General features: G+C 44.0%; 1 protein-coding gene across 5 annotated transcripts in view; it reads right to left on the bottom strand.

The window, feature by feature from the left end:
* ARHGEF12 (Rho guanine nucleotide exchange factor 12) overlaps nucleotides 1-23,500 on the bottom strand; it is a 204,515-nt gene that overhangs the window by 78,043 nt on the left and 102,972 nt on the right. For all 5 annotated transcript variants that reach the window (XM_059707604.1, XM_059707606.1, XM_059707605.1 and 2 more), the window contains 3 exons: nucleotides 22,395-22,535; nucleotides 9,659-9,733; nucleotides 1,535-1,627 (listed from right to left, as the gene is read on the bottom strand). In XM_059707604.1, coding sequence (XP_059563587.1) covers nucleotides 1,535-1,627; nucleotides 9,659-9,733; nucleotides 22,395-22,535 — 309 coding nt within the window. The remainder of the gene's footprint in view (nucleotides 1-1,534; nucleotides 1,628-9,658; nucleotides 9,734-22,394; nucleotides 22,536-23,500) is intronic.

A 23,500-nucleotide genomic window follows, 5' to 3' on the forward strand; every position in this document is an offset into this window, starting at 1 on the left:
CAGCCTGGGCATGTGCCGTGACATGGAATCAAATCCTGACCTCCTGGTACATACATATGTCATGCTCAACCACTGAGCCATACAGGCCGGGCTGAGGTAGCACTTCTTACTCACCCTAGGTGGCCAGCAATACCCAACTACAACAACCAAACAAATTACAAAAACAACAGCAACAAAAACGCCAAACTACACAATAATATCCCCCTAAACACAGACACAGAAATCCTCAGCAAAATCAGAGCAAGTTGGATCCTGCTGTATCTAAAAAGGAGAACACATTATGACCAATCAGGACTTATCCTGGAACATAGAGCTGGCTCAACATGCTAATAGCAATCCATGTTAGGAGACTAATATAATCACCTCACTCATTCCATAATATTCCATATCCATTCATGATAAAAACTCTCAGCAGACTAGGAGTAGAAGGAAACTTCCTTCACTGGTAATAAAAAGCGTTTGCGGAAAACCTACGCTAACTTTATTATACTTTATGGTGAAAGACTCATCTTTCTTCCTGAGATCAGTAATAAAACGAAGAAGTACTGCCTCACCACCCAGTTCAGCTGCATTGCTGGAGGTCTTAATTAGCACAGTGAAGGTAGTAACAAGAAATACAAGATAAACGGGTTGGAAACAAAACAATAAAAATTGTCTCTATTCACAGACACCATGGTTGCCTATAAAGAAAATCACAAATTTTTTGTTTGCTGTTAACCCTCCCCAGAGGATATTTTTTCCATTGCTTTTTTAAAGGGAGTGGAAGGGAGGTGGGAGAGAAAGAGAGAGAAACACTGATGTGAGAGACACATTAGTTGGTTGCCTCCCACATGCGCCCTGGGGTGCAGGATCAAACCTGCAACACAGGTACCTGCCCCTGACCAGGACTTGAAGCCACTATCATTTGGTTTGTGGGCTGATGCTCTACCCACTGACCCACATTGGCCGGGCGCCAATAAAGCTATTTTAAAAAGCTCCCTGAAGCCCTAACCGGTTTGGCTCAGTGGATGGAGCGTCGGCCTGCGGACTCAAGGGTCCCAGGTTCAATTCCAGTCAAGGGCATGTATCTTGGTTGCGGGCACATCCCCAGTGGGGGGTATGTAGGAGGCCGCTGAGCGATGTTTCTCTCTCATCAATGTTTCTAACTCTCTATCTCCCTTCCTCTCTGTAAAAAAATCAATAAAATATAAAAAAAAGCCCTTCTTTAAAAAAAAATAAATAAATAAAAAGCTCCTTGAAGTACCAAGCCAATCATATTCCTATATACATACCATCAATAAACAACTGGAATTTGAAATAAAAAGAAAAATAACCTTTACAATAACACCTCCCCCTCCTAAAATGAAGTACTTAGGTCTAATCAGTGACTTCTTATCAATTTTAAAAGCAAAGTCATTCCTATTGATTAAAGCTAAAATAAGCAACTAACCCACTAATTAACCAGTTAATTTTAATGTCCAGAAATTTTTCATTTTTACAATAATCAAATATCTCGGGATATTAGTGGGGTTTTTTTAGAAAAATATATCATCACCTGTTCATGTTCAGTACCAAAATCATCATCCTCTGCTCCAATGATGTGAGGTGCTGTGCGGGCTGCGGGGCTCCCAATAAGGGACTGAGCGTCCTGGTGACATTCAGAGAAAAGAAACAGAAAAGTTACCTGTCATCGAATTCAGAGAAAGAATAAAGCCAAACCACCAAAGAAATGTCGTTTACCAAACTGGTGTGACTTCTTTTTATTTGTTTTCTTTATGTACTTTACTCTGAAAGAAGTGGTTCTCAAATTTTCAAGGCCATGAACCACAGCAACAAACAAACTACAACAGTATTTGGTGGGGGGAGGGGGCACAGTTCTCCTGGAAATAAACATTCTTTGCTCACTATACCCCTGGTTATCTGATTCTAACCACTCTCAAGATACTTCATTTATTACTTCATACATTTCTAGACCTTGTTACAGAAAAAATAAAATTAGCTTATATACGTTGTTAAATATTAAAAAGTTATACTTTAAAATGTGAGTGAAGACATCAGGGCAAAGGAAAAATGAGAGTAGAAATGATAAGACAAAATTTGCAGAGGTTAATACAAAGATTTCTATTAATGTCACTTATTGAAAACCGTTGCTAAACCTTATTTTTTCATTTTTAATTATTTTTCCTAAGGGCATAGTGCAGGGCTCCCAGCCCTGCACTGTTGCTATTTTGGGACAGGTAATGCTTTGCTGTGCACTGTAAGGTGTTTAACAGCATCCTTCCCTCTACACACCTACTGGCTATTACAGCCAGTAATAGCCTCCCAGCCACGGCAATCAAAAATGTTCCCAGATATTACCAAGTATCCCAGGGATAAAACCACTCCTGGCTGAAAATCACAGGCACACGCAAAATTAAAATTTAAAGCAATCCCATAAAACACTGCTACAGAAACAAAAACGACAAAATTGCAAAAATACTGATCTTACTCCATGAAATAGAACATCCATTTGTCAATTCATTGTGTAAAATTCAGCATGAAATAGGCAGTGTAGAGGCATCTACATATAAAAAAGCTCAGTGACCATTACGGCGGAATGACCAGAACGACCAGTCGCTATGATGCGCACTGATCACCAGGGGGCAGATGCTCAATGCAGGAGCTGCCTCCTGGTGGTCAGTGCACGCCCACAGCAGGAGCGCCACTCAGCCAGAAGCCGGGCTAATGGCTGGCGAGCGCAGCAGTGGTGGCGGGAGCCTCTCTTGCCTCCGCGGCAGTGCCAAGGATGGTGAGCCAAGCGGTAAGGAGGGAACAGGTGGGAGGTTAGGAGCGAACAGGTGGGAGGTTAGGAGCGAGCAGGTGGAGGTTAGGAGCAAGCAGGTGGAGGTTAGGAGCGAGCAGGTGGAGGTTAGGAGCAAGCAGGTGGAGGTTAGGAGCGAGCAGGTGGGAGGTTAGGAGAGAGCAGGTGGGAGGTTAGGAGTGAGCAGGTGGAGGTTAGGAGCGAGCAGGTGGGAGGTTAGGAGCGAGCAGGTGGAGGTTAGGAGCGAGCAGGTGGAGGTTAGGAGCGAGCAGGTGGAGGTTAGGAGAGAGCAGGTGGGAGGTTAGGAGAGAGCAGGTGGGAGGTTAGGAGGGAGCAGGTGGAGGTTAGGAGCGAGCAGGTGGGAGGTTAGGAGGGAGCAGGTGGAGGTTAGGAGCGAGGAGGTGGGAGGTTTAGGAGCGAACAGGTGGTGGTAAGGAGGGAGCAGGTGGGAGGTTAGGAGCGAACAGGTGGGAGGTTAGGAGTGAACAGGTGGGAGGTTAGGAGCGAGCAGGTGTGTAGTTAGAAGCAAGAGGTCCCGGACTGCAAGAGAGATGTCCCCAGAGAGGTCCCGGATTACAAGGGGGCGCAGGCGGGGCTGAGGGACACCTCCCTTCCGTGCACGCATTTTGTGCATTAGGCCTCTTGTGAATGTATAATGTAAAAAATATGGGATGTTTAAAGACCACAAATATTAAATCAAAGACCCCAGAGTATGAAGAAAAGTAGAACTTTTGGAAGAAATAGAAAAGAATGAAGTTGGCTTAAATCTGACAGCCGTGAGCCGAGAGAGTGGGGCTGTAGAGCTTGCAAGCCATCTGTGAAGGAGTCATAACTGACACAAGCTCTAATGAAGTAAAGGACATGTCCCTCGTTTCTCCTCCCTCAGTGTTTCCCCAACACCATGTACTTGCAGCTGCTAAACTGGAGCAGCTCAACGCGCACGTCACGCAGGGTGAGGGGAGAGTGCGCGCTGAGCGACCAGGGCAGCCTGCCCCACTCAGGCCACAGGGAGCTCTGACTGCGACCCAGAGCAACCCACACCTGGAGCGGGTGTCCCCAGCCAGAGGCCACAGACTGCGCTGCAAGTGCGCTGGCAGAGGGGCCTAGGGTGCCACCCTGCCACGGGTGCCAGGGCCGCTCAGCCAATTACATGCCAGAGCGCTCTGGACCCTCACAGGGAGTCGCACACCACAGGAACTCCGCACACGCTCCCAGCGCCCTGAACATCTTAGCAGAAACTGAGGGAGCAGGTCCGTAGGCGAAGGGGATACAACTCAGAGCAGAGACAATAAAGGCGTGGGACACAGGCAGACCCTGCCTCTGGGCTAACGAGTCCCAGACCATTGCCCTGAGGGTCGTCACCCTCTCAAACCCCAAGAGGGTGCCCAGGGCCAGAAAGAGAAAACAAAAATGGGGAGACAGCCCTAACCGGTTTCGCTCAGTGGATAGAGCATCGGCCTGCAGACTGAAGGGTCCCGGGTTCGATTCCGGTCAAGGGCATGTACTTTGGGTGCGGGCACATCCCCAGTAGGGAGTGTGCAGGAGGCAGCTGATCGATGTTTCTCTCTCATCGATGGTTCTAACTCTCTATCCCCTCTCCATTCCTCTCTGTAAAAAATCAATAAAATATATATATTTTTAAAAATGGGGAGACAAAGACACAACTCCCCAAGGAAAGAAAAGGAGGAAGTGCTGTGGGGAAGCACGGGGCGTGGTTGGGATGTCTGTGAGGAGGATGCTCCGAAAGGGCGGGGGCCGCGACCTGGCCGAAGGCACAGTCCCTACCTCGACTTTTCCAAACAAGTCCGAGCCCGGGGTGTTTTGCTAGAATCTCTATGTTTAGTCTTTAAAGACCCCACCTGTGGAAACACATACTTTCTCAAGGCTACGTACCCTGCTAACTGTGTCTAGGGCTCAATTTTAGTTCTAGCTGTAACGACAATGAAAGCCAAAGGAGGCAGGTGAGCAGGGCTCCTTGGCAGTGATAGCCGAGGAGGGCCTTAGCCTCTTTCACACAAACTGGGCTAGAGCAATCTGTTCTGTCGCTCAGGGTCAGAGCGTCAGCCCTGGCAAAGTGGTGCCCTGTGTGAGTACCAAGGAACGCAACGAAGAAAACCAAAGAGTAAGAAAATGAAAGTAACTGCAGGGTTCGGGGCAGGGTGGGGTGGGGTGGGGTGGGTGGGTGGTGGTGGTGGTGGTGGTGGTGGTAAGAGATCAACGGAAGGACGTGTATGCATGCACATAAGCATAACCAATGGACGCAAGACACTGGGGGGAGGAGGGGAGGGCATGTGCCAGGGGGTTTGTGGGGGGATAGGGAAGGCCAGGGGAAAGGCAATGAGGGAGAAAAGGAGACATATATACTACTATTTGTAATACTTTAAACAATAAAATAAAATTTAAAAATAAATATATAAATAATCCCCTCCTCCAAAAAAAAAATAGTAATAATAATATATACTGTACTTGACTACATTCCCAGGGTTTAAATTTTAAGATTTGCTTTCTCTCCTTATAAAGAAAAATTTTATGCTTAAGGTATATGGGAAGCTCTGTCAAATAAGGAAGTGACATTTGTATTTTATTTATATATACATATTAAATAGATCCTAATATGCTTTCATTTATAACTAAGTGTTGTAAGTTATAATATTGTGGAATATTGTGTTTTGCAAAAAGGACAAGCTTCCAAAGTAACTAAATTTATAGAAATACTAGCAAGAAAAATCAGGATAAAAAGAATTTGATTATAGGACTAAATGAACTAAAAATAATTATAGTTTTAGTAATTATGTTCTAATAGAAATATATTTGTTTGCATGAATCCAATAAAAATCTAATTTCTTCAAAACAGGACATAAATCAGTTTCCAACTGTGGTTTTATTAACCAAAGCTCTGCTGGATGTCATGTCTGAGAGACAGGCCAGGCCTGTGGGTGTCACCAGAAGCTCTGAGGAAGGAAGACTGACTGAAGCCGATAAGCCCCTTGGAAAAACAGCCTGGTCCTTGCTTGGTCACATGGCTCACGGCAGCTTTTCCAGGGAAGGAACGAAGGTTGCTTTCCTGAGAGATGGCATGAAAGACATCTCAAGACACCTGTGGGGACCTCAACTTGAGGCGTGCACCCCAACTCTGTAGGTGGTGCTGCAGGCGAAGAAGCCTGATGGCAACTGCATGGCCTGGCTTCTTTGCCCTGGGGGAGCTTTCTCATGAGATTCCAGCAAAGCATATTTTTTTTAAAAAAAAAACCTGTGTAATCAACTGTTATTCTTGTTATGTTCATGCAAACAATCAGGCCAAATTATAACTACACTTAATACAGTAAGTAAATTAGCCTTTAATAAAAATAAGGATGATTTTAGGGAGAAAAAATGTTTCAACAGGAAATTATTAGAAACTGTTCTAACGTTTGTCCAATTAATACTAAATTTTATAACTCAGTTTGTCTCCAACAGACTACAAGCCCTACTCGCACCTAGGGAATACCACCTCTAGGCACCACTGCCACCTCCTTCTGTGCCCAGGCCTCATCACCCCTGACGGAGAGCAAGGATCTCTTGTTCTGAGAGAAACCTCCAGCCCTCATCAGCATGAAGCAGCTACAGAAGAAACCGGCGCCCCCTTTCCCTGAAAGAACTCAGAGCCAAGATCCTTGAGGGGGATGTAGTAGGCAGTTAGACAGACATGGCAGAGCAAGGACGATGGGCCAACTGGAGGGTCAAGAGATAGACGCTGAGACTTCTCACCACTCCAACTGCTCTGAAGCTGGGAACAGAGGAACCTGTATAGAACTACCTTTAATCATAACTAATAATTAGAAGGAATTTATAGTTTTTGTATAATAGAAGGTATAAAGATCAAGAAAAAAGCAAGTAAAGTAGATAAACTGAAAGGGTATGTGTAAGTTACAGGAGATATATAAGTTACAGAAGGTATATATAAGTTATAAAAGGTACATGTAAATTTTAAAAGGTATGTATACGTTACAGAGGGTCTGTACAAGTAAAGAAGAACTAAAGTTGAGGAAGTGAAATTGTGAGACGAGATGTAAAGAAAGGAATATAACAGGAAGAGAGGAAATTAAAGTAGTAATACTTAAGAATAATTGTGAAAGTTACAAGAATGTTTATAAAGGTCATAAAAGGTTTATAAAGAGAAATCTTAAAAGGAATTATAAGTATACTAAATAATAAATCTAATAAATAGAGCACCTAAATTAATCGGAAAAATAATCATATTATTTTAAATCTTAGAACACATATCCTTATATGTGAATAGGGGGGTTACATTTTTCCTAAGTTTTCTTTTCAAGGCCTGTTTGAAGTAATTAGAGAGGTAATTCAGCTATGAATCCAGCAAACAGAACCGATAAGCATGGTCAGACTGACCCCCAGAAGTCAACATCATCTCATCACCTGACAAGCTCTGCCTACAGACCACAGGCCTGCAAGTAACTACATTCCGCACCCTCGCCCCTTCTCCTTTATAATCCTGTCCCCTACACCTCACTAGAAGGCAAAATTTAATGCTTGTAAGCACCCTGTCTTCTTAATTAGACTAACCATTGCTGTCATTGCAATTCTCTGTTTTTCTTATAGTCTACAAAATCAGAAATCGACCTAGAAAAAAATCTCCAGAAATTCATATGGAATAAAAAAAGACTCCGAATAGCCACAGCAATCTGGAGAAAGAAGAACAAATTGGAGGGATCACAATACCAAGTATCAAGCTATACTATAAAGCCACTGTTCTCACAACTGTCTGGTCCTGGCATAAGGAACAGACATATAGACCAATGGAACAGAACAGAGAATCCAGACACAAACGATTATGTTCAATTAATATCTGACAAAGGAGACAAGAGCATACAATGGAGTCAAGACAGTCTCTTCAATAAATGGTGCTGGGAAAATTGGACAGACACATGCAAAAAAATGGAACTAGATCACCAACTAACACCATACACAAATATAAACTCAAAATGGATAAAGGACTTGAATGTTAAGATGGGAAACCATAAAAATCTTAGAAGAATCCATAGGCAGCAAAATATCAGACATATGTCGAAGAAATAGAAACTAAGGAGAAAATACACAAATGGGACTACATCGAAATAAAAAGCGTCTGCACAGCAAAAAGAAACATCAACGAAACAACATGAAAGCCCACTGCATAGGAGAACATATTTGCTAATGTTATCACCGATAAAAATTTAATCTCTAACATTTACAGGGAACTCATACAACTTAACAAAAGGAAGATAAACAATCCAAGCAAAAAATGGGCAAATGACCTAAATAGACACTTTTCGAAAGAGGACATTCAGAAAGCCAAGAGACATATGAAGACATGCTCAAAGTCACTGATCATCAGAGAGATGCAAATCAAAACAACAATGAGGTACCATCTCACACCTGTCAGAATGGCTATCATCAACAAATCAACAAATGACAAGTGCTGGCGAGGATGTGGAGAAAAAAGGAACCCTCGTGCACTGCTGGTAGGAATGCAGACTAGTGCAGCCACTGTAGAGAACAGTATGGAGTTTCCTCATAAAATTAAAAATGGAACTCCCATTTGACCCAGTAATCCCACTTCTGGGAATATATCCCAAGAAAGCAGAAACACCAATCAGAAAGGACATATGCACCCCAATGTTCATAGCAGCACAGTTTACCATAGCTAAGATTTGGAAACAGCCTAAGTGCCCATCAGCAAATGAATGGATTAAAAACTGTGGTACATCTACACAATGGAATACTACGCTGCTGTAAAATGAAGGAACTCCTACCATTTGCAACAGCATGATGGAACTGGAAAGCATTATGCTAAGTGAAATAAGCCAGTCAGTGAAAGATAAATATCACATGATCTCACTCATATGTGGGATATAATGATCAACATAAACTGATGAACAAAAACAGATCCAGAGACAGAGAAGCATCGAACAGAAAGCTCAGAAGGAAGACAGGTGGGGGACAAAGGGGAGGGGGGTGCAGAGATCAACCAAAGGACTTATATGCATGACCAGTGGATACGGACAGTAAGGGGCGAGGGCACGTGCTGGGGGTGGGAGTGGTAGGGGAGAGGTCAGTGGGGGAAAAGGAGACATATGTAATACTATATATAATACTTTAAACAATAAAGAATTAAAGAAAAAAAAGACCTGAAAGAACTTGAATAGTATGTGTGCAGCCATGATCAGAGAGGAACATTATTCTCAACAGCCAGGAGATAGAAACCGCCCAAGTGCTCACTGACAAATGGATAAACAAAATGGGTTCATACAGACAATGGATTATTATTCAGCCTTAACAGGACAAACATTCTGACACTGGCTGCAACAGAGGTGAGTCGTGAAGACACTATGCTAAGCAAGACAGGCTGGTCAACACAAGGACAATTACTGTGGGATCCCACTGCCCTGGGTTCTCGGGGAGTCATATTCCCAGAGGCAGAAAGAGAAGGGGGGTTGTCAGAGGCCAGAGGGAGAGGGTGATTTCGAGTTAGTGTGCAAGTCTCAGCTGCGGGAAGATGAAAGTTCTGAGACGAATGCTGTGATACTGCACAACGTGAAAGGAACTTGATGCCAATGAGCTGTACACTTAAAAAGAATCACTGGTAAATTTTATGTTATGTATATTTTACTACAATAAAAAATCATTAAATCACCTAATAACACTGACTATGAAGTACCTCTCCATTTATAAAAAAAAATTATTAAGTTGTTTTAAAATTTAAGCTCTCTCTCAAAAAACAAAAAACAAACAAAACACAAACAAACACAAAAAACAAAAAAACAACAAAAAACAAATAGCAGACATGGCTGTCACTTTAAGCATTTGAAAAGCACTACATTTCACAGGTTTTATACTCACAGTGTCCTGAATTACTTCATTTTTCTCCAGGTTTTCCTCTAGATAAACCCCCTCTTTCAGGCCGCTCTTAGGACTCTAATTAAAAAGAAAAAGAAGAAAGGTATTTAGTTCATTTCAACAGGCTCACTAAAGGAGAGTAAAAAAAAATAATGTGGAAAAAGAATCTTCTGAATTTCATCTATGTATTTGAAACTACTAAATATCTTTTATATAATATCTGGCTTTGCTAATTTTTTCCTGACTTTAGCAAATCACTTATTCTCTAAGCTTTTTAGTTTTATATTGATGCCAGTAAAACAATACAAACCTATCTGGCCAGTGTTGGTCAGTGGTTATAACATCAACCCGTGCAACAAAATGTCGCGGGTTCAATTCCCAGTCAAGGGCACATACCTGGGTCACAGGTTCCATTCCTGGCCAGGTCTCACATTTATGTTTCTCTCCCCTACTTCCTTCTTTTCCACTCTCTCGAAAAATCAATGGAAAAAATATCCTTCGGTGAGGATTAACAACAGAATTACAAACAATGGAAAAGTTTTACTTTAACTCTGGGCCTGAGGGCACATTTCTACCAAATAAGTGTAACTAGATATATTACGTATCTCAAACTCATTATGTCAAAATCAATCTCTATCGTTATCCATCGCCTCTAATCCCCTCTGTCCCAAGATAAAAGCATTTTGGATTATTTATACGAATGAAATTAGCTTCTATTTTGCTGTTACTATCTTGTGTAAAACGGATATATAGATTTTCATAAAATTTACATGGTATGTTTGCAATGACCTAATATAAACACAAATTCTCTGACATGCAGGATTTCAATTTAGGAGAGTGAGGAATACCCCAAAGCAATGGAGCCACTCTTCAGAGCGGCTGAAATGATGCACAGAGATTTTGTGTGAATTCCAATAGGGACAATACATGCTCTCTATAGACACCAAATACCACGCGACAGAGAGACAGACAGTAAAGCTGCCAGACCTACTGGGAATCATGTCACAAGAATACAGAAGACAATTTGAGGAGACTCCATGGGCCAAAAAAAGAACAATTTAAGCATCAAAAAGAATAATGATTGCAATGGACCGAAACACACTAAGCAAGTATGGTAAAGTCTGTGGGAAGCCGCCTATTGTCTTCTCTAGCAGAGAGGTGTGGACAAGGAGCCCAGAATGCTGGTGACCCTTGAGTCCTGGCAAAGGTCAGGGCAATGCATCAACTGTTAGTCCAGACAATGGTAACTGAAGCAACTTCCCCACCAGATATATTATTATTTGTTGTCTCATCTCTTTCATTTGCGTGTGGCCCCTCTTCCAGAGCCCGAACCCTGAACCACGCGGGACGTGGGGGGACAGTCATAAAAATCTATCAATTCAAAATATACACACGAGTGAATGTACATACAGACATCCCTACATTGGGGACCTCTGGAGTTTGTTAGGTAACAACTCTTCTGAAAACAGATTCATAAAGGAGAAGAATCAAGCATTTATACCACCCTTCCTTCATAAGCTATATTTTAGGGTAATCTAAAAACCAGTAAGGGAAAACTATTCTTCATACAATAATTCCATATGATCTAATCTAATAATAGACAAACATGGTAATTGACAATACCTCCGCTACGCTTCCCAATGGCTAATCAGCAGGATACGCAAATTAACTGCCAACAAAGATGGCGGCCAGCAGCCACGCAGCTGAAGCGAGCAGGAGGCTTGCTTGCTCCAGTGATGGAGGAAGCCAACATTCCCCGCCTGCCACAGCCCGGCCCTGAGCCCCACTCTAAGCAACAAAGTTGCAATTATAGAGGCTAAACAAACCCCAGATACCTGCTTTCAGCAGGCCGTGGCCTAGGAGCTGGAGCGGCAACAAAGTTTCAATTATAGAAGGTAAATAAATCCCAGAATTAAAAAAAGAAAAAGAAAAAAGGAAAGGTTGGGAGCTCCGTAGCCAGCTTGGCCAGCCTGAAAATAGCCATCAGCCCCTCATCCAGGCTGGCCAGGCACCCCAGTGGGGAACCCCACACTAAAGGTGGTGTGACCAATTGCAAACAGCTATCAGCCCTTCACCCAGGCTGGCCAGGCACCCAAGCGAAACTCCCACCCTCATCAGGGACACCCTTCAGGGTAAACCAGCAGGCCCCCACCCGTGCACCAGACCTCTATCCTATATAGTAAAAGGGTAATACGCAAACTGACCCTAACAGCAGAAAGACTGGGAATAACTGGTCACTATGACACACACTGACCACCATGGGGCAGACGCTCAATGCAGGTGCTGCCCTCTGGAGGTCAGTGAGCTCCTGCATGGGGGAGCTCTGCTCAGCCACAAGCCAGGCTGATGGCTGCCAGTACAGAGGGGGTGGTGGGAAACTCTCCCGCCTCCTCAGCACCGCTCAGGATGTCCGACTGCAGCTTTGGTCTGCTCCCCGCTGGCAAGTGGACATCCCCCGAGGGCTGCCGGGCTGCCAGAGGGATGTCTTATTGCCATCTTAGGCCCAATCCCGGGAAGCAGGCCTAAGCCAGCAAGTGGTCATCCCCCGAGGGGTCCCAGACTGCGAGAGGGCACAGGCCGGGCTGAGGGGACACCCCCCCCCCCGAGTGCACAAATTTTTGTGCACCGGGCCTCTAGTCCTATCTAATAAAAGAGAACATGGTAATTAGCCGTACCTCCGCTACCCTTCCCATTGGCTAAGCAGGGAGATATGCAAATTAACTGCCAGCCAAGGTGGCGGCCGGCAAACAGGCAGCTTGAAACTAACATGAGGCTTGCTTGCTTCAGTGACGGAGGACTCCAACGTTCCCCACCTGCCGCTGCCGGCCTCTGACCTTGCAGTTTGAAACATTGTTACAAATATAGAATCTAAACAAACTCCAGAAACCTGCTTTCAGCCAGCCTGGATCTCAGAGCTGGAGTTGAAACAGTGTTTCGATTATAGAACCCAAACAAACCAGATACCTGCTTTCAGCAGCTAAGGCCTCAGAGCTGGAGCTAAGCCTCAGAGCTAAAGCTGGCCAAGAATAAAAAATAAAATAAAAAAAGGAGCGGTTGGGAGCTTCATTCACTCGCCAGCCTGAAAACAGCCCTCAGCCCCTCACCCAGGCTGGCCAGGCACCCAAGCGGGACCCCCACCCTGATCCAGGACACCCTTCAGGGCAAACCAGCCAGCCCCCACCCGTGCACCAGGCCTCTACCCTATATAGTAAAAGGGTAATATGCCTCCCAGCACCGGGATCAGTGGAGCCGCGAGTCCTCCCGGCACCGGGATCAGCGTGACAGGGGGCAGCGCCCAAACCCCCTGATCGCCCTGCGGCTCTGTGTGTGACAGGGTGCGGTGCCCCAACCCCCTGATCGGCCCTGCTGTGTGTGACAGGGTGCAGCGCCCCAAGCCGCCCCCCCCACGGGCCCTGCTCTGTGACAGGGTAGAGCCATAACCTCCCCATTGGCCCTGCCCTGAGTGTGACAGTGGCGGCGCCCCAACCCCGTTCGGCCCTGCTCTGTGAGTGATAGAGGGCAGCGCCCCAACCGCCCCCCACGGGCCCTGCTCTGTGTGTGACGGGGTAGAGCCATAACCTCCCCATCGGCCCTGTCCTGAGTGTGACAGGGTGCGGCGCCCCAACCCCCTGATCCGCCCTGCTCTGCGTGTGACAGGCGGCGGTGCCCCAACTCCCCTATCGGCCCTGCTCTGTGCGTGACAGGGGGGAGTTCCCCAACCCCCTGACTGACCCTGCTCTGTGCGTGACAGGGTACGGAGCCCCAACCTCCCTGATGGGCCCTGCTCTGTGAGTGACAGGGGGCAGCGCCCCAACCCCCTGATTGGCCCTGCTCTGTGTGTGACGGGGTGGCGCTGCAACCTCCCCATCGACCCTGCCTTGAGTGTGACAGGGGGCGGTGCCCCAACCCCCTGATCGGCCCTGCTGTGTGTGACAGGGTGCAGCGCCCCAAGCCGCCCCCCCCACGGGCCCTGCTCTGTGACAGGGTAGAGCCATAACCTCCCCATCGGCCCTGTCCTGAGTGTGACAGGGTGCGGCGCCCCAACCCCCTGATCCGCCCTGCTCTGCGTGTGACAGGCGGCGGTGCCCCAACTCCCCTATCGGCCCTGCTCTGTGCGTGACAGGGGGGAGTTCCCCAACCCCCTGACTGACCCTGCTCTGTGCGTGACAGGGTACGGAGCCCCAACCTCCCTGATGGGCCCTGCTCTGTGAGTGACAGGGGGCAGCGCCCCAACCCCCTGATTGGCCCTGCTCTGTGTGTGACGGGGTGGCGCTGCAACCTCCCCATCGACCCTGCCTTGAGTGTGACAGGGGGCGGTGCCCCAACCCCCCTGTCGGCCCTGCCCTGAGCGTGACTGAGGGTGGCATCACAACCTCCCGATCCGCCCTGCTCTGTGCATGACAGGGGGCGGCGCCCCAACTCCCCAATCAGCCCTGCTCTGAGCCCGACCAGGGGCTGCACCTAGGGAATGGGCCTGCCCTCTGCCACCCCGGGGCAGGCCTAAGCCAGCAGGTCGTTATCTCCCGAGGGGTCCCAGACTGCGAGAGGGCACAGGCCGGGCTGAGGGACTCCCCCCCCCCACCCCAGTGCACAGATTTTTGTACACCGGGCCTCTAGTATCTATAATAAAAGAATATGCTAATTAGACCAGGTGTCCTTTCAGACGACCTTCTGGACGAAGCCAGGGCTTCGAGGGAAGCCCGAGTCCCGAGTGCTGGAGGGAAGCTGGTGCTGGCAGCTGGGGGAAGGAAGGGATGCTCTTACACGAATTTTGTGCATCGGGCCTCTAGTGGGTAAATATTTTTATTAAGAATCTGTAACGATATTGCAGACTTATTCCACTGCCCCCCCCCATGCCTGCCTCTCCCCCAACCTCCCCCTCTTTTTGCCTTCACTACACTATTGTCTCTGTCCATGGGATATGCATATATGTTCCTTAGCTAATCCTTTCACCTTCTTTATCCAGTCACCCCACCCCACTGCCCTCAGGAACTGGCCAGTCTATTCCTCGTATCCATGCTACTGATTCTATTTTACTCGCCACTTTATTTTATTCATTAGATTTCACATGAGTGAGATCATGTGATACTTGTCTTTCTCTGACTGGCTTATTTCACTTAGCATGATACTCTCCAGGTCTCTCCATGCTGTCTCAAAGAGTAAGAGATCCTTCTTTGTCACAGCTGCATAATAATCCATCATGTAAATGTACCACAGCTTTTCTATTCACTCACCTGCTGAAGGGCACTTGGGCTGTTTCTAGATTTTACCTATTGTAAATTGTGCTACAAACACAGGGGTACATATGTCCTTTCTGATTGGTGTTTCTGGTTTCTTGGGATATATTCCTAGAAGTGTGATCACTGGGTCAAATGGGAGTTCCATATTTAACTTTTTGAGGAAACTCCATAGTGGCTGCACCAGTCGGCATTCCTACCAGCATGCAGGAAGATTCTGTTTTCTCCGCATCCTCGCCAGCACTTGTTGTTTGTTGATGATAGCCATTCTAACAGGTGTGAGGTGTAAGGTACCACATTGTTGTTTTGATTTGCACCTCTCTGATGATTAGTGACTTTGAGCGTTTTTTTCATGTGTCTCTTGGCCTCTGTAGGTCCTCTTTGGCAAAGTAACTATTGCCCATTTTTTCATTGGACTGTTTGTCTGCCTGCTGTTGAGTTGTATGAGTTCTTTACATATTTTGGAAATTAATCCCTTATGACATGTATCATTGGCGAGTATGTCCTTCCATGCAGTGGGTTCCCTTTTCATTTTTGTGGTTTCTTTTGCTGTGAAGAATAGAATCTTTTTAGCTTGTTTATTTTTCCTGAGTTTCCCTTGCCCTTGGAAACCTATCAGCAAAATGCTTCGAGAGATTTTACTGCCTATATTTTATTTGGGGATTTTTACGGTGTGGCAACTTACATTTAAGTCCTTTATCCATTTTGAGTTTTCTGTATGGTGTTAGTTGGTGGTCTGGTTTCATTTTTTTGCATGTACCTGTCCAATTTTCCCAGCACCACTTACTGAAGAGACTGTCTTTACTCTAGTGCAGTGATGGCGAACCTTTTGAGCTCGGCGTGTCAGCATTTTGAACAACCCTAACTTAACTCTGGTACTGTGTTACATATAGAAATTTTTTGATATTTGCAACCATAGTAAAACAAAAACTTATATATATATTTTTTAAAATATATTTTATTAATTTTTTACAGAGAGGAAGGGAGAGAGTTAGAAACATCGATGAGAGAGAAACATCGGTCAGCTGCTTCCTGCACACCCCCTACTGGGGATGTGCCCGCAGCCAAGGTACATGCCCTTGACCGGAGTCGAACCTGGGACCCTTCAGTCCGCAGGCCGACGCTCTATCCACTGAGCCAAACCGGTTAGGGCAAAACTTATATTTTTGATATTTATTTTATATATTTAAATGCCATTTAACAAAGAAAAATCAACCAAAAAAATGAGTTCGCGTGTCACCTCTGACACGCGTGTCATAGGTTCGCCATCAATGCTCTAGTGTATGCTCTTGCCTCCTTTGTCACATAAAGACATGGTTGATTTCTGGGCTCTCTGTTCTGTTCTGTTGGTCTATATGCCTGTTCTTATGCCAGGCTGTTTTGATTAGTATGGCCTTGTAGTATAGCTTGATATCAGATTTGTCTGATCACTATGATAGAACTTCCAGTACTATGTTAAATAAGGGTGGTGAAAGCGGACATCCCTGATCTTAAGGGAAAATCTTTTCGTTTTGGCCCATTAAGTATAATGTTGGCTCTAGGTTTGTCATATATGGCCTTTATTAGGTTGAGGTAGGATCCCTCCATTACCACTTTGGTGAGAGTTTTTATCATAAATGGATGCTAGAGTTTACTGAATGCATCTATTGATATGATCACAGGATTTTTATCTTTCACTTTGTTTATGTGATGTATCAGATTTATTGAATTGTGAATATTGGACCAACCTTGCATTCTTGGAATAAATCTGACTTGATCATGGTGTATGATTTTTTAAAATGTATTGCTAGATCCCATTTTTTAATATTTTGTTGAGGATTTTAGCATCTATGTTCATCAGGGATATTGGCCTATAATTTTCTTTGTTTGCAGTGTCTTTATCTGGTTTTGATATTAAAATAATGTTGGTCTCCTAAAACGAGCTTGCAAGTCTTCCCTCCTCTTGTATTTTTTGGAATAGTTTGAGGACAGGTGCTAGTTCTTTGAATGTTTGATAAAATTCTGTGATCCATCTGGTCCAGAACTTTTATTTGCAGAGAGTTTTTTATGGTTATGCTTCAATTTCATTAGTTTTCCATCCAGTCAGGTTTTTTTATTCTTCTTGACTTTTCGAAGATTGTATGTTTCCAAGACTTTGTCCATTTCACCCAAGTTGTCTATTTTGTCGGCAAATAGTTGTTCCTAATATTTTTTTTACAATCCTTTGTATTTCTATAAGATGCTACCTCTCCTCTTTCACTTCTGATTTTATTTCTTTGGGTCCTCTCTCCTAGGTTCATCAATCTCATTTATCCTTTCAAAGAACCATGTTTTGGATTCATTGATCTTTTGTACTTATTTTATTGTATTTCTTTAGTTTCTGTCATTTATTGTGCTCTGGTCTTTATTATTTCCTTCTTTCTACTTACTCTGGCCTTTTCCTGCTGTTTTCTTTCCCAATTATTTTAGGTCCCGGGTTAGATTATTTACAAGAGATTTTTCTTGCTTCTTGAGGCAGGTCTGTATGACAGGAACGTCCCTCTCAGGACTGCTTTTGCTGTGTGCCACAGATTTTGGGTAGCTGTGTATTCATTTTCATTTGTTTCTAGGTAATTTTTTATTTCTTCCTTGATCTCATTGGTAACCCATTCATTCTTTAATAACATGCTATTTAGCCTCCATGTGTTTGAATGTTATATGAGCTTTTTTATTGTGGTTGATTTCTAGTTTTATGCCATTATGATCTGAGACTATGCCTGATATGATTTCATTCTTCTTGAACTTGTTGCGACTATTTTGTGTCCTAGCATGTGGTCTTTCTTTGAGAATGTTCCATGTGCACTTGAGAAGAATATATATTCTGCTACTTTGGAATGAAATGTCTGTAAATATCAATTAAATCCATTTGATCTAGTGGGTTGTTCGAGATCATTGTTTGCCTTTTGATTTTTTGTCTGGAAGACCTATCCATTGATGACAATGGGGTGTTAAAGTCCCCTACTATGATTGTATTGCTGGCAATTTCTCCCTTAAAGTCTACCCAAAGTTTTTTTGATATATTTAGGTGCTTCTATATTGAGTGCATATACGTTTATGATGGCTATATCCTTTTGTTGAATCAATCTCTTTATCATTATGTAGTGACCTTCTCTGTCTCTTTTGTGGCCTTTATTTTGAAATCTATTTTGTCAGATATAAAATTGCTACTCCAGCATTTTGTTTGTTTGTTTGTTTCCATTTGCATGGAATATTTTTCCCACATAGCTGGTCTCAACAAAGTGGGAACTGAAATTCCAATATCCACTGATGCTCCAAACTCTCCGCAGTGTGGCCCCAAATCTCCAATCTGTGTTTCTCCCCCATGACACCCACCCAGCAGGTGGAGCACCCAGGAGGCTCCACGGTGGGGGAGGGGCTCCTTCCTGTGCTCAGGGTGAGGAACCCTCTCCCCTTTCCCTCAGCAGACAGCCATCACTGATGGGCTCTGCACATGCCTGTCAAGACAGAAGAGGCTCCCACAGACCCCTCTGCCAGACCCAAACATGGCGGCACAGCCTCTCCAGCGGTCAGAGCCCAAACAAACTTCTCAGGCTTGGGGTGCTAACAATAGGAGCGCTCTGTCACTGGGAAGCTGCTGTCCAGTCTCCCAGGCAGACACAATCCCCCTGGTTCCCTCTGCCGATGTTACACGAGCTCTTCTTGCTGTCTCTGCTGCTCTGGGTTTGGGATCCCTGCGGGGGATTGAGACACCACACTCCCAGGGGGAGGGAGCGTTGCAGGCATTAGCACTCGGTCCTCTCAGCCGTGGCACTGCTGTGGTCTCTCCTTTTCTACAACCCCTCTCCTTTGACCAGTTTCTCCATGGTCTCCTCAGTGCTGCTGAGATCTAAGATGTCCAATCAGCTACACTTCACCTGGTTTTTCAAGTTGATTACACAGTATTTAGCTGTAAATCTTGTCCCAAACTGGGAGGAAAGGCATGCAACCTCTAGTTATTCTACAGCTGTACAGCCTCTCCGGTATAGCCTCTCCGCTGGCTAATTTTTTAAGTATCCTTTTCTCTTAAAGATACATATTAATGAACTAATGTCTTGGATTTTACTTTAAAATAATCCAGAGGTTTGAGCACCTATTGATGACTACTGAGGCTGGTGATTAGGTGCATAAAGGGGATCATTATGCATCTCTACTTTTGAATGGATTTAAAACGTTTACATAAGGTATTTTTATATCATTTACATATTAAAAATTAGCGAGGTAGATGCTCTGAATTTTTGATGATTCTTTGTGATCAAGCAGCTTCTCTTGTGAGAACTGGGTGTGTGGGTATTCATTAGAATCACCTCTGAGGTAAACACAAGCAGGGAATTTTGCAATGATAATGATCTCACAAACAGCACAAGGAGATTATTCTATAAAAATGAGCAGAAAAAGAAAAAAATTTAAAAGCGCTCATTTAAAATATAAAGCACTGATCGGTTCCTATAATCTTAACATAATTGAAACAAACATGGAAACCCATAAACTAAAAACGGCATATCTTAGCTTCAAAAAGACACATGTAGAAATTGAGCTAGTTTGTTCAGTGTTCAGTAAATCTCCTTGCCTACAATATATTATCTCTCACCCAGATTTCTACAAAATTCATTTATTTATGGAGTCTCAGTTTCCTCATCTATAAAATGGTAATACTGTGCCTTGAAGATTATTACGAGAGCTAAAGAGTATGTGTAAAGTATTAGTTACAACTGCTGACATAACGCAAGTATTCCATAAATGATAACCAATTATTAGCCATTCAACACGTATTTGTTCCTATTAAGCCAGGTAGTCTTCTTTTTTCTATCCTCACCTGAGGATATGTTCATTGATTTTTAGAGAGAGAGAAACAGAAAGAGGGAGAAACATCAACCGGTTGCCTGCTGTACGCACCCCAAGCAAGGATCGAACCCACAACCTAGGGATGTGCTCTGCGCGGGAATTGATGGGGTTTGGGACAATACTCCACCAGCGGAGCCGCCCAGTGGGGCAGCAGTCCTCTTTTCTTACACATCCCCCTGCCTCTACTCCACTTCACTTTCCACATGGACATGTTTCTGACTGGGCCTGTCTTTTGCATGCAAGACAAAGACCAAACTCTTTAATCATTCATGTTGCTGTTCATTCAAATCCTATTTAATAAAGAAGGAAATGCTAATTGATCCTCACGCCATTGCAAAGATGGCGGTGCCCACAGCCAATAAGGAGGGAATATGCTAATTGATTGCCATGCCCTCAAAGATGGCGGCACCCACAGCCACAGATGGCGGCTGCCCAGGCACCCAGGGCCACCCGAGGCTCAGGTAACGAGGGCTGGCCAAGGCTTGCGCTGCTGGCAGTGGCAGCAGCAGAGATTTGATGGGGGCATTGCCTTCCCCTGATCGCCGGGTCACCTCCTGCCCCTGAGGGCTCCCAGACTGTGAGAGGGTACAGGCCGGGCTGAGGGACCCCCCTCCAGCGCATGAATTTTCATATACTGGGCTTCTAGTACTTAATAAACACTAACTACATGTCAAACACTCTTAATTCACTGAAATGCCTGTTTCTACATTTGCAAATTCACTCTATTTTCAAAAGCATATACATCTAAGCCACAGAATTTATTGTAACATCACTCTAAATTCAAAATTTTCTTTCTTTCTTACAACTTGTTCTAAATCCCTATGATATGTCAGGCTTTGGAAGCATAAAGGTGAACAGGACAGTCCCTTTGCACTCAGACACTTTCCATGTAATGGTAAGACCAAGCCATGAAGAGAGACAGGAAAAGCAGCTCTAAAGCAGAAAGGAGAGCATGAGAAGGGCTCCCTCAGCCAATGCTGGTACCACAAGTGACAGCTTGGACTCGCCTGTGTCTGAGATGAAGGACAGCCATTTCCTCCAGGCCCTAACATAGCAGGAAAACTTTCACTGCTCTCCCACGGCGAGGCATTTTCACACACGAGCGCCTTAGCTTATAGAGTGCTCACACTTTGCACCTGGTAAAGGCAGATCGCTTACCCTCTGGGTAAGTCTGGCCAGTTAGTTACTTCCATTTGGCCTGCTTTTTCTTGTAAAGTTATGATAACAACAGCACTACATTACACGGCCGTTTTAAGAATTAACTAAGACAGGGATGTGAAACACTTGTGATAGCATATTACATGTATGCACAATAAATGTTAGCTGTTATCTTTTTTTTTCTTGAGTCAAAAGTGAATTTCTCATGAAAACCTTTAGCACACCCAATCCTAAGACTCCTACTGTCATTTTTCACTCACTCACACACACACACACACAATTCTCATATTTTCTTTGCACAAGGAACTGAGTCATTGGGTCTAAGCCTCAAAAGGTGGCCACGATGATGGCTTAGGCCAGTAGCTTTCCGTTTTTTTTTTTACTAGAACCTTCAGTAAGGCAGGAATTTTACTGTTAAATATAATACTTAGGTGTGTCTCTGTGTATGTGTCTGTACATATATATATATGCACATACAACAAAGTCACAAGAAGTAACACCACCTCTACATGCACAGCACTCTTAGTTCCTATTCTTTTTTATTTTTTTAATATGCTGGCCCCAACCAACTAAATTGATTTCATGAACCAGTTTTAAAAATGCTGCATTAGACTACTTTCCTCATAACTTTAAAAAAGGGTGATCTGCCCTGGCCGGTTTGGCTCACTGGATAGAGCGTCGTCAGCCTGAGGACTGAGGGGTCCCAGGTTCGATTCGGGTCGGGAGCATGTGCCTGGGTTGCGGGCACGTCCCCAGTGGGGGGTGCACAGGAGGCGGCTGATCGATGCTTCTCTCTCATCGATGTTTCTAACTCTCTGTCCTTCTCCCTTCCTCTCTGTAAAAAATCAATAAAATATATTTTAAAAAAAGGTGATCTATTTGTAAGTCATTATTCTATCATTGTATACTACTTACAAAGAAATGCTAAGTAACACTGAATTTAGCTTTTAAGTATTCATATGACTATGAAGTCACATCATATTCAACTTCAAATATTTTATCTTTTAACAAATATTCATGTTCATCTAGCAATTTCTGGGTTAACCAAGAAAGTGTTATTAAACATGAGCTATTAACTTAAGTCTACCTAACAGAATTACTAGTAAGTCTTTTCCTCTTTGCAACGGCAAAGGGCCCCATGTTTCAAGACTGAGTAACTCTGCCTACAGATGGAACATGAACCTGCTCTTAAAGTGACCAACAGCTGGCCTTCCAGTTCAGTAAGAAAGCGCTTGTGTTATTAGCTTTCCTACCCTCCTCTAAAGAAACAAGTGTCAATGGTGTGCACGGGGAAAGTGAGCTCTGGAATTAAAAGCTCCTCTACAACAATGGCCAGAATTTCTGCTTATCAAATTGCTACATTAAAGATGGCAACAATAAAAATATAAGCAGGAAGAGAACACAACTCTAACTCATGCAACTTAAAATTAAATCTAGAGAGCACCTTTCAGAAGAACACAGGAAGACAGAGATGTGGAGCTCACCTCTGCATTGTCACTGCTGGGCCACGATGCATCTCCGCTGCTACAGTCAACTCTGCCTAGTCCATCATCAGGGTCTGCTTCCACCTCACTGACTGTGTGTGTGTCACTGCAAGGCTTGGAGGATGTAAGTACAGCTCCGTCCTGAAATGGATTACACACAAGCACATTAAAGAGACTTTCACTGTGGCCTGCATAAAGAAATCGAGTTGCACTACAATCTAAAGAATGCTAACATCTGGCCAGTTTGATGTGATCAAGAATGCTTACAGATCTAAAAGTTAGAAACATAAACCACTACTAATTCTGTGGTTGTAAAATGGCAATGATCAAAGACAGTTTAGTAAGGAGGATAAAGTTTGCATTTCCATATAGAACATAAAGGTAAAACAGTTTGTCAAACTATATGATTTCTATTTCCTGCCCATTAGTAAAGATTATTACGCATCACATCTGGTTCACTGCCTTTCAACACTTCAGATTTCAGTAAATCACAAATACTGAGATACAGTGCTCTAACATAGTTATAAGCTTTCAGATCAGGAACCACATTTTTACTATTCGAACATAGTAAGAATGCTGTCTTTGCTCAGTAATAACAACATAAAACTGTCAACATAACTGAAGGGTATTTCTAAAAACATCTATAGTTGATGGAACTGAAAGTGATAAAAAAATAAATAATGCAAAATAAGAAGTACGCTAAACCAGCAAGCCAGGAGACCTTATAAGTGTGACCTTGTGTACGTCATTTAACCAGGTTAGGCCCTAGTTCTCGGCATCTTGACAGGATTTTTATTTATGCTAGAGGACCTTAAAAAGTGCTGTCAGTGCCAGAACCTGGCTGTCAATGCCAGGCCTGACTGAGGAAGAAGAGCAAATCAGCAGCTATTAACTATCAGCAGCTATTAATAGCTCTTACTGCTTTTAAATGATATAGGCAATTCATCCTTTTTGCTTTAAAATGAAGTAAAGGAGCTTTTCATATCCCACATCTGAATATTATAGAATATAAATCTGGTTGAGATTTAATGCTAAGCTATTTTTTTCTAATGACACCATCATCTCCATACTTATACTTATGTAGCAAATTCAGCTGAAATCTATTT

This window comes from Myotis daubentonii, chromosome 9 (genome assembly GCF_963259705.1).
Source record: "Myotis daubentonii chromosome 9, mMyoDau2.1, whole genome shotgun sequence".
Lineage (NCBI taxonomy): Eukaryota > Metazoa > Chordata > Mammalia > Chiroptera > Vespertilionidae > Myotis > Myotis daubentonii.